The 15427-nt window shown below is 45.6% G+C and overlaps 1 protein-coding gene across 1 annotated transcript; it reads left to right on the top strand.

Moving 5' to 3' along the window:
• The first annotated feature begins 315 nt into the window (after positions 1-315).
• Positions 316-9803, top strand: LOC103182050 (protein S100-Z-like). The gene is made up of 5 exons (XM_007898903.2): positions 316-399; positions 790-965; positions 3405-3542; positions 8012-8167; positions 9642-9803. The coding sequence occupies exons 2-5, from the start codon at positions 825-827 to the stop codon at positions 9801-9803; spliced, it is 597 nt and encodes a 198-aa protein (XP_007897094.2). The 5' UTR covers positions 316-399; positions 790-824.
• The last annotated feature ends 5624 nt before the right edge of the window (positions 9804-15427 follow it).

The following is a 15427-nucleotide window of genomic DNA, read 5'->3' as shown; positions in this document are numbered from 1 at the left end:
TCACGACGTCTCAAGGCGCTGGACAGTCAGGGATTTGGACCCGAGCTGGGGGTTGGGGATCAGGAGGGGGTGGGGGCGGGAGGACCGGGAGGGGTAGAAATGTAACATAAGGTGGGAACTCTATCCAATTATTATTAATCCTTAACTTCTGATAAGCTTTTATGGGGTCTGTTCAATCTGCGGTTAATAATTTCTACACTAAAAGTTGATCTCAACTCTGTGGGCAGGACCCGAGTTAGTTGAGAACGAACTTCCTATCGCGAGGCAACCAATGCAATCCACCAACACTGGGCTTGGCTCAACTATGATTGATGCAACGTACACAGGAATGAGTCACAGGCACTGTGAACAGTATAAAACTGCTTGCTGGGTGGGTCTCTCAGCACTCGCTTCAAATTGGTAAGAAAATACACAAAGCCGCAGCCAAAAGGAAATCCTCCTCGTCTTTTTTTGCGGGTGCCTTTTTATTTTAAAGTAAAAGCAAAATATTTTCGGTGTACAGTATTTAGGGAGTTTTATGTGTGTGAGTGTGCGTGTTCGATCCCTTGCAGCAGGAGAAAAGTTTGATTTCAGTCTCAAAAAGTTTGTCTCAGTCGCGTTAAAAACTGCTTAAAAGTTGCACTGACTTGTTAGAAGTTTTAGAAGTTTCACCAATTAGAAGTTTGAAACAAATAAGCCTTAATTAACGTTAAGTTAGAATAAGTCGGTATTCCCGTATCCCAGTCACTGTTGCTCAATATTTTCTGTCTGTTGTTTGACTAACACTCTCTCTCCCTTCTCTCCTTGCAGTTCTCTACGCCCCTACTCTGCAGTCCACTACCATCATGCCTTCCGACCTAGAAAATGCTATGCTGTCTCTCATGGCGATTTTCCACAAATATTCCGAGAAAGAGGGCAGCAAAGGCAGCTTGAGCAATTCAGAACTGAAGGATCTCTTTAAAGGTGAACTGGGATGCTTCCTGAAGGTAATAAACATTGCGCAGAGATTGGGAATGTGGGGACGGAGGTAATTCATTTGAAATTTTCAAACCTGAGTTAGATTTTTTTTTAGGTCGGGACATCAAGGACAAGGACAGGTAATTAGAGTTGAGTCACAGATATAGATCAGCCATGGTCTAATAGAATGGATGGAGCAGGCTTGAGGGTTGGCCTTCTGCTGTCCCTCTGAGACTAGATCTTGGCCCTCTTGGAATCCGGAACCCGTATGTTCAATGAAAGGATACTGCTGTTATAATAATAATCGTAATAATAATCCCTGCTTTTCATTCAGTGCCTTATCACGTCTTCGAGACGTCTCAAAGAGCTTCACAGAATATATTGCAAAGAGAATTTGTCTTGTGGGCCAAACGTGGCTGCCAATTACGCTCAGCGGGATTGGAAACAAATGTGTGACATTCCTAGCCAGAGATTATTGCAACTTCTGCCAACTTGGCAAATTCTGTCTTCGGGTGGGGCATTCTGTGCAAACCAACCCTCCATTAATAAAAGGCGTCTGAACCTCAAGGTTTGTTTTATTGGAGATCGTAAAGAAATTCACAAGTGAGAGCAAGGGAGAAACGAAAAAGGGCGGGGAAGTCTTTTGACTTATTACTAGTGAGCTTTCAATGTTTGCAGGACAGTACAGTATTATTATTATTAATAATTCCTGCATTCAATATAACGCCTCATCTCGTAGTCAAGACTGCTCAACAGATGCCTCCGCTTGTCCCCACGCCTCTCCTTGCCTGTCTTCAAATCGCACTGGAAGTCTGGAATGTGGTCTTTGACAGTGTCACCTCCCTCCCCCCTCTCTCTCTCTCTCTCTCTCTCTCCCCTCTCTCCCTCTCTCTCTCCCCCCGCACCCACCCCCCCCCCCCCCCCCGGCTCGGAGACAAGCTCCGCCATTGTTAAGCGCTCCACTGTTGAGACGCTACCCAATGCTAAGGGCATACGTTGTGGTACAGACACCATATTGGGCAGCAGTCAAATCTGGGATGCAAAACTGCTCGGAAAATATGCAAAACTTGAATAAAGAGGAACAAAAATGAGGAAATGAGGACTATGGAAATATTTTATTTCAATGCTAAACTTTCTATTATAACCACTGTGAAACAAAGGATCAAAATTTGCTCTGAACGCATTCCATTCTCTATCCCACCTCAGCCCACACCTTATTTGTCCTCAGGACTACAAACTGAGATAACCTGACACACAGCATCGCAATGTGCTGACTGACTCTCATGACAGAGTCTCATTTGCCTTGTCTGAAACACTGACTGAGTGACTGACTGACTGACTGACGACTGGCTCTCCGCACTGCCAAATGTTGACCTAACTGGCTTTAATGGTTCTAATCTCTCATGTGACAGTTTTCTGTCTCGTGTTCAGAATCGCTCAATCCATAATTCTCTGGTTTGTGAAGATCTGCCAACAAGTGGCCTTTTGTCCTTTAGTGGAAATTCTAATTGAGTGGAGACTTTGTTGGCCAAAGGCAAAATACTGCAGATGCTGGAGATCTGAAATAAAAACAGAAGTGGCTGGGAACACTCAGCAGGTCAGGCAGCATCTATAGGGAGAGAGAGAGAGAGAGAGGAAAGTGAGTTAGCACTTCATCAGACCTGGGAGATTTTGCAATGGAGCTGCTTTAAACCGTTCCCTCCAACGGAGAATGTGCAATGAATTCCCTGCTTTGTATCTTGAACTTGAAAGTCAACCGACACCAAATTCCTTAATCTATCTCTTAATCTGCACGTCCAGACCTGACTGGTTGCAAACCGCAGAGAATGCTGCAATGCTTCTAGGCATCTACCCAATGCATTCTTTTGTAACAGCGTTGGCTAATCATCCATTCGTTACTTGCCCTTGTGACTTTACGTCCAGCTCTTGGATTTTTTAATCAATATGATCTTCGCTACTTTACCAGCGCCTTGGGACGTCCTCCTGACGTGAAAGGCGTTGTGTAAATAATAATAATATAATAATAATAATAATCCTTGCATCTTGATATAGCGCTTTTCACGTCGGGAGGACGTCCCAAAGCGCTTCACAGAACACACTGTAAAGTGAATGGACTGTATATTTGTGGGCGAACGCGGCAGCCAATTGCGCACAGCAATGTCCCACAAACAGTCATAGATTGAAAATGACCAATTTATTATTGTTTTTGGTTTTGGAGGGATTATTATTAGGCTCTGTGTGGAGTAAGGAAACTTGCCCGAGGTTTCGCCCTGCCTGGAATTGAACTCAGATCTCTCGCTTGCAAAGCGAGTGCTCTAACCACTGAGCAACAGGACTCCACGATGTCATGTCATTTGTTGTTGTTGATTCTGTGCAGTAATGGCTCTGAGTTCTCAAGCTAAACCAGATCTCCCTCATTCTCTCTCTCTCTCTCTCTCTCTGCCTCTCTCTCCGCCGCTGTCTCTCAGAACCAGAAGGACGAAAAAGCTGTGGACAAGATCATGGCCGATCTGGACCACAACGGAGACGGCACGGTGGATTTCCAGGAGTTTGCCATCTTGGTGATTTCTCTGACCATCGCTTGCCACGAACAGTTTCAGAAAAGTTGAGCAGAGATGAGCAGATTTGCACGTAACGTGATGTAACCCAGAAGCTAACGTTAACGGACGACCACTCATCTTATCTTCAAACCCAAAACCATGTTTGTATTCGATTTGCTGTTTAGTAAAAAGAACAAAGGTTTCACTCTTAAACCTGGGCCATCCTTCCTTCTTCAGCAGAAATTGTTTCTCAATTTTTTAAAAATAAATAGCGAGTGATAATAATCTTTGCACACACCCACCCATACACAGACGCAGACACCCACAACGCACCCACACACAGACACCCACACACCCACACACAGACACCCACATACAGACACCCGCATACACACACCCACACACTCACACACACACACAGACACCCATACGCGCACACACCCACCCATACACAGACACCCACACACACACCCACCCACGCACGCACACACACACACACACACACCCACACACACCCTCACACACACAGACATACACACCAACACACTCACACACACAGACACCCACACACACACAATTGGGGGTCGGGATCAGGAGGGGTGGAGGGCAGGGAGGGTGGGGGTAGGCACGGTCAAAGAGGAGGGTGGAGCTGGGAAGGTGGTTCCACGTTGTACCATATTGTACCTTCCTCATTGCTCCCCCCCCGCAACACCCCCCCCACCCTACCCCACTCAACACCCAACAACCTCATCCCAAAATTATCTTTTCAGCAGCCTCACGTTGATCTCTCACTCTGTTTTACCAGAGTGCAGTCCCCGTTGGAAATAAAGCTGCGATTGATGACGGCTGAATCCATTGGCGAGTTGTTGTATCACAAGGGATTTGGGACAAGTGCCAGAGGCCGGTCTGCAACACATTTAGAGAAACACAGAACTAGGAAGAGGCCGTTCACTGTATTTGAGTAGATCGTGGGAGATTTTCTACAACAACTGACATTTGTACAGCGCCTTTCATGTCAGGGGAACATCCCAAGGGATATTTTAATCCCATTTTGGCCCCTTTTTCTCCATACCCACTAATACCCATTACTTCCCAAGTATCTATCATCTCCCTTTCACCCATGCAAACTTTAATCTGCATCTACAGCACTCAGGGTGTAGGTGTGTGTGGTGTGCGTGCGCGCGCGCGTGTGTGTGTGGTGTGTGTGTGTGTGGATAATAATAATAATCCTTGCATTTGATGTAGCTATTTATCACGTCGTCGAGACGTCTCAAAGCGCTTCACAGAACATACTGTAAAGTGAATCAACCATGCATTTTTGTGGGCGAAACGCGGCAGCCAATTGCGCACAGTGGTGTCGTGGAATGAGTGACCAAATTATTAGTAAGATCAAGGATCACGAGGGATCAGCAGGCGAGGAACAGGTTAAAAACCCTTCAAATCCCACTGTTTTTTAAAAAAAAACTGCTTCCTTAAGCCACTTGACTTCCACTGTCTCAAAGTGCCCGGTATGGTCAACAGTGAAGCCTTTCAGACGCAGCAACTGTTGGCTGGTGTCCAGGTCTCTCCTCTGACTGAAGAGGCCATGGGTTCAGTCCCCCACATTGGGAGGATGTCTCCTGTGTCTACAGGGGTCTAAGCCATGGATAGCTTTGATATAATGAGCTGCTCAATGCAACTCGTCGTCCACAACCTATTTGCTGTCATAACAAATTCTTTCCTATTTGTTCCATAACGCCTTAACCTCTCATTCAGAGGCTGAGAGCCTGGAAGTGACAGCCTCGGCTCGTGAGCTCACCTCACAACACTGCACTCGCTATGCGTGTGAAGCATTCCGAGATGTCTCCAGGATGTGGTAAAGCGCTGTATGAAACGTGAAAGATTATTAACGTTCCAATATTAGAAGCAAATCCTTAATCTCCTGAGCCAGAGGCCAGAGCAACACCAACTAAACCAGCCCGACACACACACCCACACACACGCTACACACGACAGCTCTACTGCTTAGGAACTGCTTAAGTGTTATTAAGTGCTCCCTTTGGAGAGTATATCAACAAAAGCCTGAACTATTGTCTCGATGAAGACTGAATTCCCCCCTCCCCACCGCAACACCCCCCCACGCCCCCTCTACCCACCCCAATGATGTTTAAAAATTGTACGTGGCAAATATTGGCTTTAAATAAGTTTATTTAAATAAGCTTAAAAAGAAAAAATATGGCGGCATCTTTATATCCCAAACGATCCCCATTCAAACCCCTTCACAAATGGCATTTGGGAATTCACCTGTTCGCTCGTTCCCACTTTAAAAGAATCCCTTGAGTCTTGGCTTTAATTAACAAAACTTAAAAAATAAATTGCTCCCTTACACATCACTTTCCAACAACAGCTATTAAACAATATTATGCTCCCGAACCCCTACTGAATTGCTCAGTTTCCATGCCAAGGGTGTGACCTCTCTTCAGTTAAAGCTGTCCTTCGGCTAAAACATTAAACCGAGGTCCCATCTCCCTGTTCAGTAGATGTTAAAGATCCCGTGGCAACTATTCGAAGCGAGAAGGGAATTTCTCTCTCCTTGCGTCCTGGCCAACAATCCCCCAAATAAAATCAGTCACTCAATCCACGACTGTTTGTGGGGACGCTGCTGTGCGCAATTGGCTGCCGCATTTTGCCCACAAAATACACAGTCACTACACTTTACAGTGTATTCTACGAAGCGCTTTGAGAAGTCTCAAACATGTGATAAGGCGCGATAACAAATAATAATAATAATACTTGCATTTAATGTAGAGCCTTATCACATCTTCGAGACGTCTCAAAGAGCTTCACGGGATACACTGTAAAGTGGAGTGACTGTGTATTTTGGGGGCAAAACGCGGCAGCCAATTGCGCACAGCAGCGTCCCACAAACAGCCGTGGATTGAGTGACCAATTTATTATTGTTTATTTTTGGGGGGATTTTTTTTTAAGAGACTATTACCCCCAAAGCGATCCGCCAATCGATTAACAACCGGGTTCCTACTTACTGCTGGTAAACAGAGGCGCGTGCGTGCGTGTGTGTGTGTGTGTGTGTGCGTGTGTGTAAGGAAACTTGCCTAACGTTTCTCCCTGTCCCACCTGGGAATCGAACCCAGGTCCTCTCGCTTGTGAGGCAAATGCTCTAAATGCTCTAACCACTGAGCTACGGGACTCCACAGGAGCCAGTTATTGACAGTGTTTTTGGAACGTCAAGCAGAAAGGTTGGTTGGGAAGGCTTCAAAGCACCAAGGGAGCATCTCTCCTCAGTGAGTGCTAGTGGGAGCGTTGCCCTGCACGGGGTGGGGGGTGGGGGGGTATTTTCACCTCAGCACGCAGGTGTTCCTCGGGGACAGGGAATCCCACGCAGCACCTGTTGACAGGGGGACGTTGACGGGCGTTTTGGTGCCTAAGAAAAGTCCTCCCCCGCAATCCGGTCCCTGGACTCCTTCCCTCGCTTAACAACCTCTGCAAGAAGCCAATCTCAGCCGGTGGGCGGAATTCGAGTGCCACAAAGTGAACGTGTGCATCTCCCAGGCCATCAATGGCATTCACCCTGAGCTGCGATTGACAGGTGTCAGGCAGCGTCACCGCCCAGCGATTGCCGTGGTTTTTACATAAACCGCAACAGCCGTTACCACGCTTCCTCTCGTCTCTTGTTTCAGCTTCAGATATCGCGGTTGAAAGGTAAGACAACACCAAAGAAAAGCCCAGTTTAGTAAACCGATATTCCGAAAGCGTAAATTCCCTCAAATCCAAGTTTTCTTCAGGGAAAAGGGTTGCAAGGCTTTGCTGTAATTAACTGGGAAACAATAGCGATGCATAATAATCGTCGCACTTGACGTCTCAGAGCGTTTGATACCATATTCTGTAAAGTGTTCTGAACAAAAATTAAGTGAGTACGCGTCAATTTTCAATTGCTCAAAGCTCTTTGTGGGACACTGCCACACACAAACTGGCTGCTGCATTTTCCCCACAAACTACACAGTCACTACACTTTATAGTATAACCCGTGAAGTGTTTGAGCCATCCGCTCCCGGTGCTGCATCAAATGTAAGGAGTATTATGATGATTATAATCAAACTGGCCATTTGTATTTGCTAAATGTACAGTACAGAAGACGACCTGGTTGTGTGTGTTCACCTGTGGCAAGCGAACAGTCACTACACTTTGCAGAAATAATAATAATAGTAATCCTTGCATTTGATATTGCGCTTTTCCCGTCGGGAGGACGTCCCAAAGCGCTTCACAGAACACACTGTAAAGTGAATTGACTGTGTATTTGTGGGCGAACGCGGCAGCCAATTGCGCACAGTAATGTCCCACAAAGTGTCGTAGATTGAAAATGACCAATTTATTATTGTTTTTGGTTTTGGAGGGATTATTATTAGGCTCTGTGTGGAGAAAGGAAACTTGCCCAAGGTTTCGCCCTCTGCCTGGAATTAACTTGGTGAAAGGCTCTGAGACGAGAGCGATATTATATTAAAGTCTCCCTCTGTCTGACGATTATATTTTTCCCTCAGTTCCAGGTTACCATCATGCTTTCCCAGCTGGAATCTGCCATGGATGCGATAATCCAGGTTTTCTACAAATATTCCGGCAAAGAGGGAAACAAGTACATTCTGACCAAAGGCGAACTCAAAGATCTTCTCTCGGGAGAGCTGATCAGCTTCTTGAAGGTAATTAATGTGACCTTAAAAATGATATGAAAATTTTTTTAAAAGGAAATATTTGTAAGGCGAGGGAACAAGTGGGTTGGTTAGGTTTTCGAGAGTCCTGTAGCTCAGTGGTTAGAGCACTCGCATCGCAAGCGATAGGACCTGGGCAAGTTTCCCTTACTCCACACGCCTCTGTTTACTTAGCAGTGACCCGGCTGTTGGTCGATTGGCGGATCGCTTTCCGGGGGGGGATAATAAAAAATAAAAAAATTTGGTCGCTCAATCCATGACGGTTTGTAGGACGCTGCTGTGCGCAATTGTCTTCTGCGTTTCGCCCACAAAATATACAGCCAATTCACTTTACAGTATAATCTGTCAAGCGTTTTGAGACGTCAAGAAGACGTGATAAGGCGCTGAGTCAAAGGCAAGGATTATTATAATTATATGCCGGCACAGGCACGATGGGCCGAATGGACTCCTTCTGAGCTGTAGGATTCTACGAGTTTCGTGCCTGTGCCGGCTGCTCCAAAAACAATCCACTTAGTCCCGTTTGCTGACATTTCTTCCCACACAAACCCCTCTGAGGTTGACACCTTTTTAATTATGTGTCCAGTTCCCTTTTGAAAGCCAACATGGATTCTGCTTGCGCGAGGACATTCGAATCCTAACCACACTGTGTGCGAAAAATAAATTCTCCATTGTCCACTTCCCCATTTGCAATAAGTAGATGCAAGTAAAATACTTGCATTGGTGACTGTGGCCGAGTGAGCTGTGACATTCATTGATGTGGAGTCCTGTAGCTCAGTGGTTAGAGCGCTCGCCTCTCAAGCGAGAGACACGGGTTTGATTCCCGGCAGGTCAGGGCGAAACCTTGGGCATGTTTCCTTACGCCTGATAATAATCCCTCAAGAAAAAATAAATAAAATAATAATTTGGACTCAACCCACGACTGTTTTGTGGGACGCTGTTGTGCTTAAGTGGCTTCCGCATTCCGTCCACAAATTACACAGTCAATCAACTTTACAGTGTATTCTCTGAAGTATATAGCGTTTGAGACGTCTCAACAATGCAACATACCAAGTGTAAGGATTGTTATCAATATTATTAATAAAACTACCCCCGTTGCAACATGCACTGAGCTGGAGGAAGCTTGGAAGGCTTCGGTGGCTAAAATCTGCCACTGTTTTCCTTGGAAACAAAATACAACAGATTGAGTTATCATCTCTTCCAAGAAATTGTCTTATTTACATTTCCACAGTTTCCCCAAGAGGCACCTCACTGCCTTTAATCTCTCACCAGCAGGCTCGAGGGTCTCACAGCCAATTCATTTTACTGTATATCCTTTGAAGCGCTTTGAGACGTCTCGAAGACACGATAAGACGTTGGGTCAAAAGCGAGGATTATTATTATTAAATTATTATTAGAATCAATTCTGTTTTTCCCACTCGTGAGAAAATGGAGGATCTAATTGGTGTTTAATCTTTCTCTCCGCCAGAGCCAAAAGGATCCAAATTGCGTGGATGACATCATGAGAGACTTGGATGTCAACAGTGATGGAAAAGTGGATTTCCAGGAGTTTATCCACCTTGTCACAGTCCTCACTATTGCCTGTAATGACTTCTTCATTGACCTCCTAAAGAAACAAGGCAAGATGTAAAGGAAACCAACAAAACCCTATTAATAACCACGTGCAAGGATTATTGTCATTAATATTTTCACAGTCTCCATACTCTCTGTCTTACTATGGTTTCCTGTGTCTTTAGTAGGTGTGCTTGTTAATAAAGAAATATCACTCTCTGTCTCTCCCTCCCTCTCTCCTCCCCCTCACTCTCCCTCCTGTTTTGCCCACAAAATACAGTCACTACACTTTACAGTATATCATGTGGAGCACTCTGAGACATCTCAACGATGTGATAAAGCGCTATATCTAATGTAAGGATTATTATTATTATTAATAACTGTGGCTTTACACAAAGTGTCTCACCTACAAACCGATAAGAGTTGCTTTCCTGAGTTTCCAATCTTGTATGTTTCCTCTTGCTGCTAAATAAAGTTCACCCCCCCCCAAAAAAAAAAACCTCACTGTTTCAACATCTTTTTTCATGAGATGATTGAGTTACATAAATAATAATAATAATTATTAAGCAACACGGTCTGTTGCCATCGGATGCTACCGTTGCACAAACACGACACACAGCTCGATCTTGCCCAGGTTGGAGGTTGCCAGATCCTTCCAAATTTCCAGGTGAAACAATGAATGTACAAACCACACCCGTGTACAGGCTAAAACCTGAACTGACACGTCATGGGACGCCAGTCTGGAGGTGAATCTGCCTTGCGGCTCAGAATTCCCGGTGTGACAGGACCCACAGTCACGAGTGTTTAACCCTAAATCAGCTCTGACTGTGTTACTGAGGACATGAGTGTTAGACGAGAGATGTTCGGCCGTGACTAGATAGTGTCGGCGACGTTGTCTTCACCGAGTGGTTGGATCGCTCCCTTGTGGCTGGTTCTGGTTTTGCAGCCGGTTCCGACCATTATTCAACTCATCGAAACCCCCCCCACCCCCCACCCCAACCCCTTCACCCAGAAAAGCATCTCAGATCACTGCAATACAATACAGACCCTATGGGGTTCCCTCCCAAACCTGTGCCTAGTTAAGATTAATAATAATATTAATAATCCTGGCGTTTGACACAGCGCCTTGTCATGTCGTCGAGACGTCTCAAAGCGCTTCACGGGATACACTGTAAAGTGGATTGACTTTGTATTTTGTGGGCGAGACGCGGCAGCCGATTGCGCACAGCAGCGTCCCCGCAAACAGCCACGTATTGAGTGACTAAATTATTACTTTTTAAAACATTTCGAAGGGATTATTACTCCCCCTAGAAAGTGGTCCGCCCATCGACTAACAACCAAGTTCCTGCTTCTTGCAAGGTAAACAGAGGCGTGTTTGTGGAGTGAGGAAACTTGCTTAAGGTTTTTGCTCCGCCTGGAAATGAACCCATTCCTCTCGCTTGCACGACGAGGGCCTAACTATTAAACTACAGCCTCCACATGTCTACAACCCAATGGTGTTCTCAGTACATAATGACCCCTCTGTGCACATGCAGAGAGAATGATTTCTGTTCTGAGGGACGGGAGGGGTGGGGGGTGGGGGGGGAAGAAGGGGAGAGCAGTTTGCTCAAACTTTGCATGTTTCTTAGCAGTTTTGCATTTCAGGTTTGACTGCTGAACAATTACATGTTTGTTCGGAAACATAGAAACAGGATTAGGTCATTCAATCTAATCCTGTTCCACCATTCAATAAGATCACGGCTGATCTGTACCTCAACTCCAATTACCAGCCCTTTGCCCCGTATCCCTTGATACCCTGACCTCGCCAATACTTAGGACGCTCAGGGTTCGTTTTTTTTCCGCTTTGAATCTCCTTTTCCTTTGGGTTCAGGGAATATCCAGTTAAACTGTCGGTGAAGATAAAATGAAATCCCGTAGGTTAGTATAGCTTCGCGGGGTGAAACATTAGACAAGTTTCCTTACGCCACACGCATCGGTTTACCAACGTCAAATAGGAACCCAGTTGTTAGTCAATTGGCGGATCGCTTTCCGGGGCTAATAAACACTTCAAAAAAAAATAATAATTTGGTCACTCAATCCACAGCTGTGTGTGGGGACGCTGCTGTGCGCAATTGGCTGCCGTGTTTCGCCCACACAATGTACAGTCAGTTCACTTTACAGTATATTCTGTGAAGCGCTTTGAGACGTCTCAAAGATGTGATAAGGCTCTATATCAAATGCAAGGATAATTAAATGCAAGGATTAATAAACGGCCATTGGCTTCACGTCTGTCTATCGGCAGTCACTGTCCTATGCAAATTGGCTGCTGCGTGTACTTACAAATACACAGTCACTACGGGTTACAGTAAAATCCAGTGAAGTGCTTTAGGCTGTCTCGAGTTTGTGATAAGGGGCTGTACTTAAAGCAAGATGATCTGTGCAGAGATGTCCATTGATGTGACAGGTCTGATGTGGACTTCACAGGGTTTATATCCTGCTCTTGTCCTCTGACAGGAGGGTTAACCTGTTCCTTTGGATGAGAGTTTGGTTGAACAGGCAAACCACAACCAGAGACAATAAAACTGGTCATTCACTTCATGAATCAATGCGCTCACATTTGCAGCCACATTTACTTACAAAATACCCAAATTTACTTACAGAGATATTGCTTTGAGATATGGTCAGTGATCTTGACCTCAGTCCCTGCACTCATTTGTTCGTCCAGTGCTCTAATGGGAAGAGCAGAGGGTAGGTTTGGTAGGTGGCTAAATGAGGCTGAGGTACAGATTAGCCATGATCTAATCGATTGGCAGAACAGACTCAAGGGGCTGAATGGCCTCCTCCTGTTCCTATGGAAGGACGGGATCAAACGGCCTCTTTTGTGAGTTGTTTGGATACACCTGTTTTGGGTAAAACACAGGAAAGCCAAAACCTTAGCTATGTTTGATGGCAAATACTGTATTGTGTGTGTGTGTGTGTGTGAGAGTTGACATGAGATTAACTTGGAACAATGCCTTTTCACATGCTGAATAAATTATGACTCAATCGAGTTTAAATTTATTTGGAAAGTCCATGTATGGAAACTGTGGTGAATCTGTCTTTCACTGGATAGAGTTTGCTGATATAAACGACATTCCCCTGAAATTAAAGGCACGATACAATTGCAATTTCTTGTTGTTGCTGTTGTTGGCCCTCACTGCTCATCGGGAACTTTTTTCAGTGCCGTAGGTGTAGGTGTTGGATCCGGTTTTTTTCGGTTCCCTTATTCATGAATAAGTAAAAGTCGATTGTTCATACTCCTACGAGCAAAGCTTTTGGCCCTGTGCCAGGCCACCGCGCCCTGAAATTTTACCTGCTCTTACCCTAACTAACCCTGCGATACAATTCTCTCTTCGGTTGCTCGGTCCACGACTGTTTGTGGGACGCTGCTGTGCGCAATTGGCTGCCGCGTTTCGCCCACGAAATTTACAGGATGTTCCGTGAAGCGCTTTGAGTGGTCTCGACGACGTGATTAGGCGCCATATCAAATGCAAGGATTGTTACTGTTATTATTGTTATTATTATTAGCATTATCTGATCTCAGCGTGGGGTGGAAACAAGCTTCACAGAGAAACTGGAATCCTGTTCGCCACCTTAGATAAACACTACGCCATCCCCAAGCCACTAAAACACTGTGTGCAGCTGAAGCTTGAATGTTTACCAATCTTGAGCTAATGCAGAAGCTTTCAATAGTACACCGCAGTGTTTGTGAAGCTCTCCTTTGTTGATTATTCCCACACCAGCCAGATTTTGTGTTTAGAGGTTATTGTAATAGATCCTATTGAAATCAAGGAAGTTTGCACCCAAATAATCAACGCTGCTGGGTGTAACGTAGCTTTTGCAATGGTTTGGGTGGTGCCTCAAACCAAACACATAATCCTACATGAATCAGTGGGTTAGCATTCGAGTCAGCTGACCCATTCATTTAATAATTATATTTAGTAATTTGAGAAAGTAAACATCGTCGGGTTGGAATATGGCTTAGAAACATCTCAAAGCGCTTCACCCCTGCCAGCGTAGGTGACAGCGTTTGCATGTCCCTCGTGCCCTCCTCCGTTCCACCATCGGTGGCCCGGCTTTCAGCCACTACGCCCCGAAACTCTGGAACACGCTTTCTCCACACTGTCAAGCGCTCTGGGACACTGCCCTGCGTGAGGGGGCGCTGTGCAAGTGCAAATTGCTGTTGTTGTATTTTGTAGGTGAACACACCACAAAACATAGTAAAACTAGGTTTGGGCCCAGCAAGGTCCCACAAACAACCTTGAAGCGGATGAACGATTTATCTGGAGGATTGGTGGCCAGGACACTGGGACAAACTCTCTTCTGTATCCAAAACAGTGTCACAGGATCTTTTAAAATCCACCTAAACAGACAGATGAGCGTTAGTCTTGCCTGGAAGATGGCAACTTGGAATGTGATCTCAAAGCCCTTATGCAGAACTTGAACCCACAAACTTCTGACCGGTTCGTTACAAAGACCTTTGGTTTGGGCTGTCTCACTCTCTGCTTGTTCACACGTCTCTTCCGTGGACGTAACATCAATAGTTCTCTTGTTTATTTACAACAAGGCCATTTTTTTTCTCTGCTGCGGCACGACTACTGTGTTCTGCGCTCACATCTGTTTGTTTTTGTTAACAGAAACTTCCCGTTTCTGTTTGTTGCAAAACAACAGAGTGTGTTCTCCTCAGTGGGACAAAATCATCTGAGCCCTGAAGCACTGTTTCTAGTTTTGAATCCTCTGCCTCCATAGAATCTTACAGCACAAAAGGAGGCCATTCGGCCCATGGTGTCTGTGCTGGCTCTTTGAAAGAGCTATCCAACTAGTCCCTACTCCTCCCACTCTTACCCCAACTAGTCCCACTCCCCCCGCTCTTACCCCAACTAGTCCCACTCCCACCGCTCTTACCCCAACTAGTCCCACTCCCCCCGCTCTTACCCCAACTAGTCCCACTCCCCCCGCTCTTACCCCATAGCCTTGTCTTTCCGTTTTAAGTACCTATTCGATTCCTTTTTGAAAGCTATTATCGAAACTGCTTCCACGACCATTTCAGGCCATGTGTTCCAGACCGTAACAACTCGGGTGAGTCAGTCAGGGGAACAGAAGAGGAGAAACCCATCAAGCCCGGTTGGCAGTTTATTAGGGGGTTTCTCTCTCCCGGTGTTCTGGCTCACTGCACGGCTGCTTTTGCACATTGCTGCCACGTTTGCCGACAAATACACAGCCACTACACTTTACAGTGCATCCTGTGAAGCGCTTTGAGACATCCTCCTGACATGAAAAGCAGCTGTATAAAATGGCAAGGATTATTATTTTGTGCCACTTGTTTCTGCAGAAAGCCCTGCATGATTTACAATTTGAGGGATTTAAGAGAGACAAACAGGTAACAATAAGGTGGGGGCGGAGGTGTGAATAATAAGGGTTCTCAAGCGTGGGCTGAACGGCTTGTCCTGTTTCTTGAGGACAAACACAACAGCTCTTTTGTGTCACCCTTAGTTTTTAAGCTGCTGGTTCCATAGTTTCTCGGTTCCTTTGAATTGGTTTCAACGAATTGGGATATAGAAATGGTAAAGTCGGTCAGAGTTCCCACCCCCCCCCCCCCGTACCTCTGGTGTGAGGGGGTGGGGGAGAGCAGACGCGCCTATATAGCACGCCTCACAGCTTGCGTCGCATTCCTGCTTCTCTCCT

The sequence above is a fragment of the Callorhinchus milii genome, unplaced genomic scaffold (genome assembly GCF_018977255.1).
Source record: "Callorhinchus milii isolate IMCB2004 unplaced genomic scaffold, IMCB_Cmil_1.0 Scaffold21, whole genome shotgun sequence".
In the NCBI taxonomy this organism is placed as follows: Eukaryota; Metazoa; Chordata; class Chondrichthyes; order Chimaeriformes; family Callorhinchidae; genus Callorhinchus; species Callorhinchus milii.
Note: the sequence above shows the minus strand (reverse complement) of the source record. Positions and strands in the feature narration are given on the sequence as shown.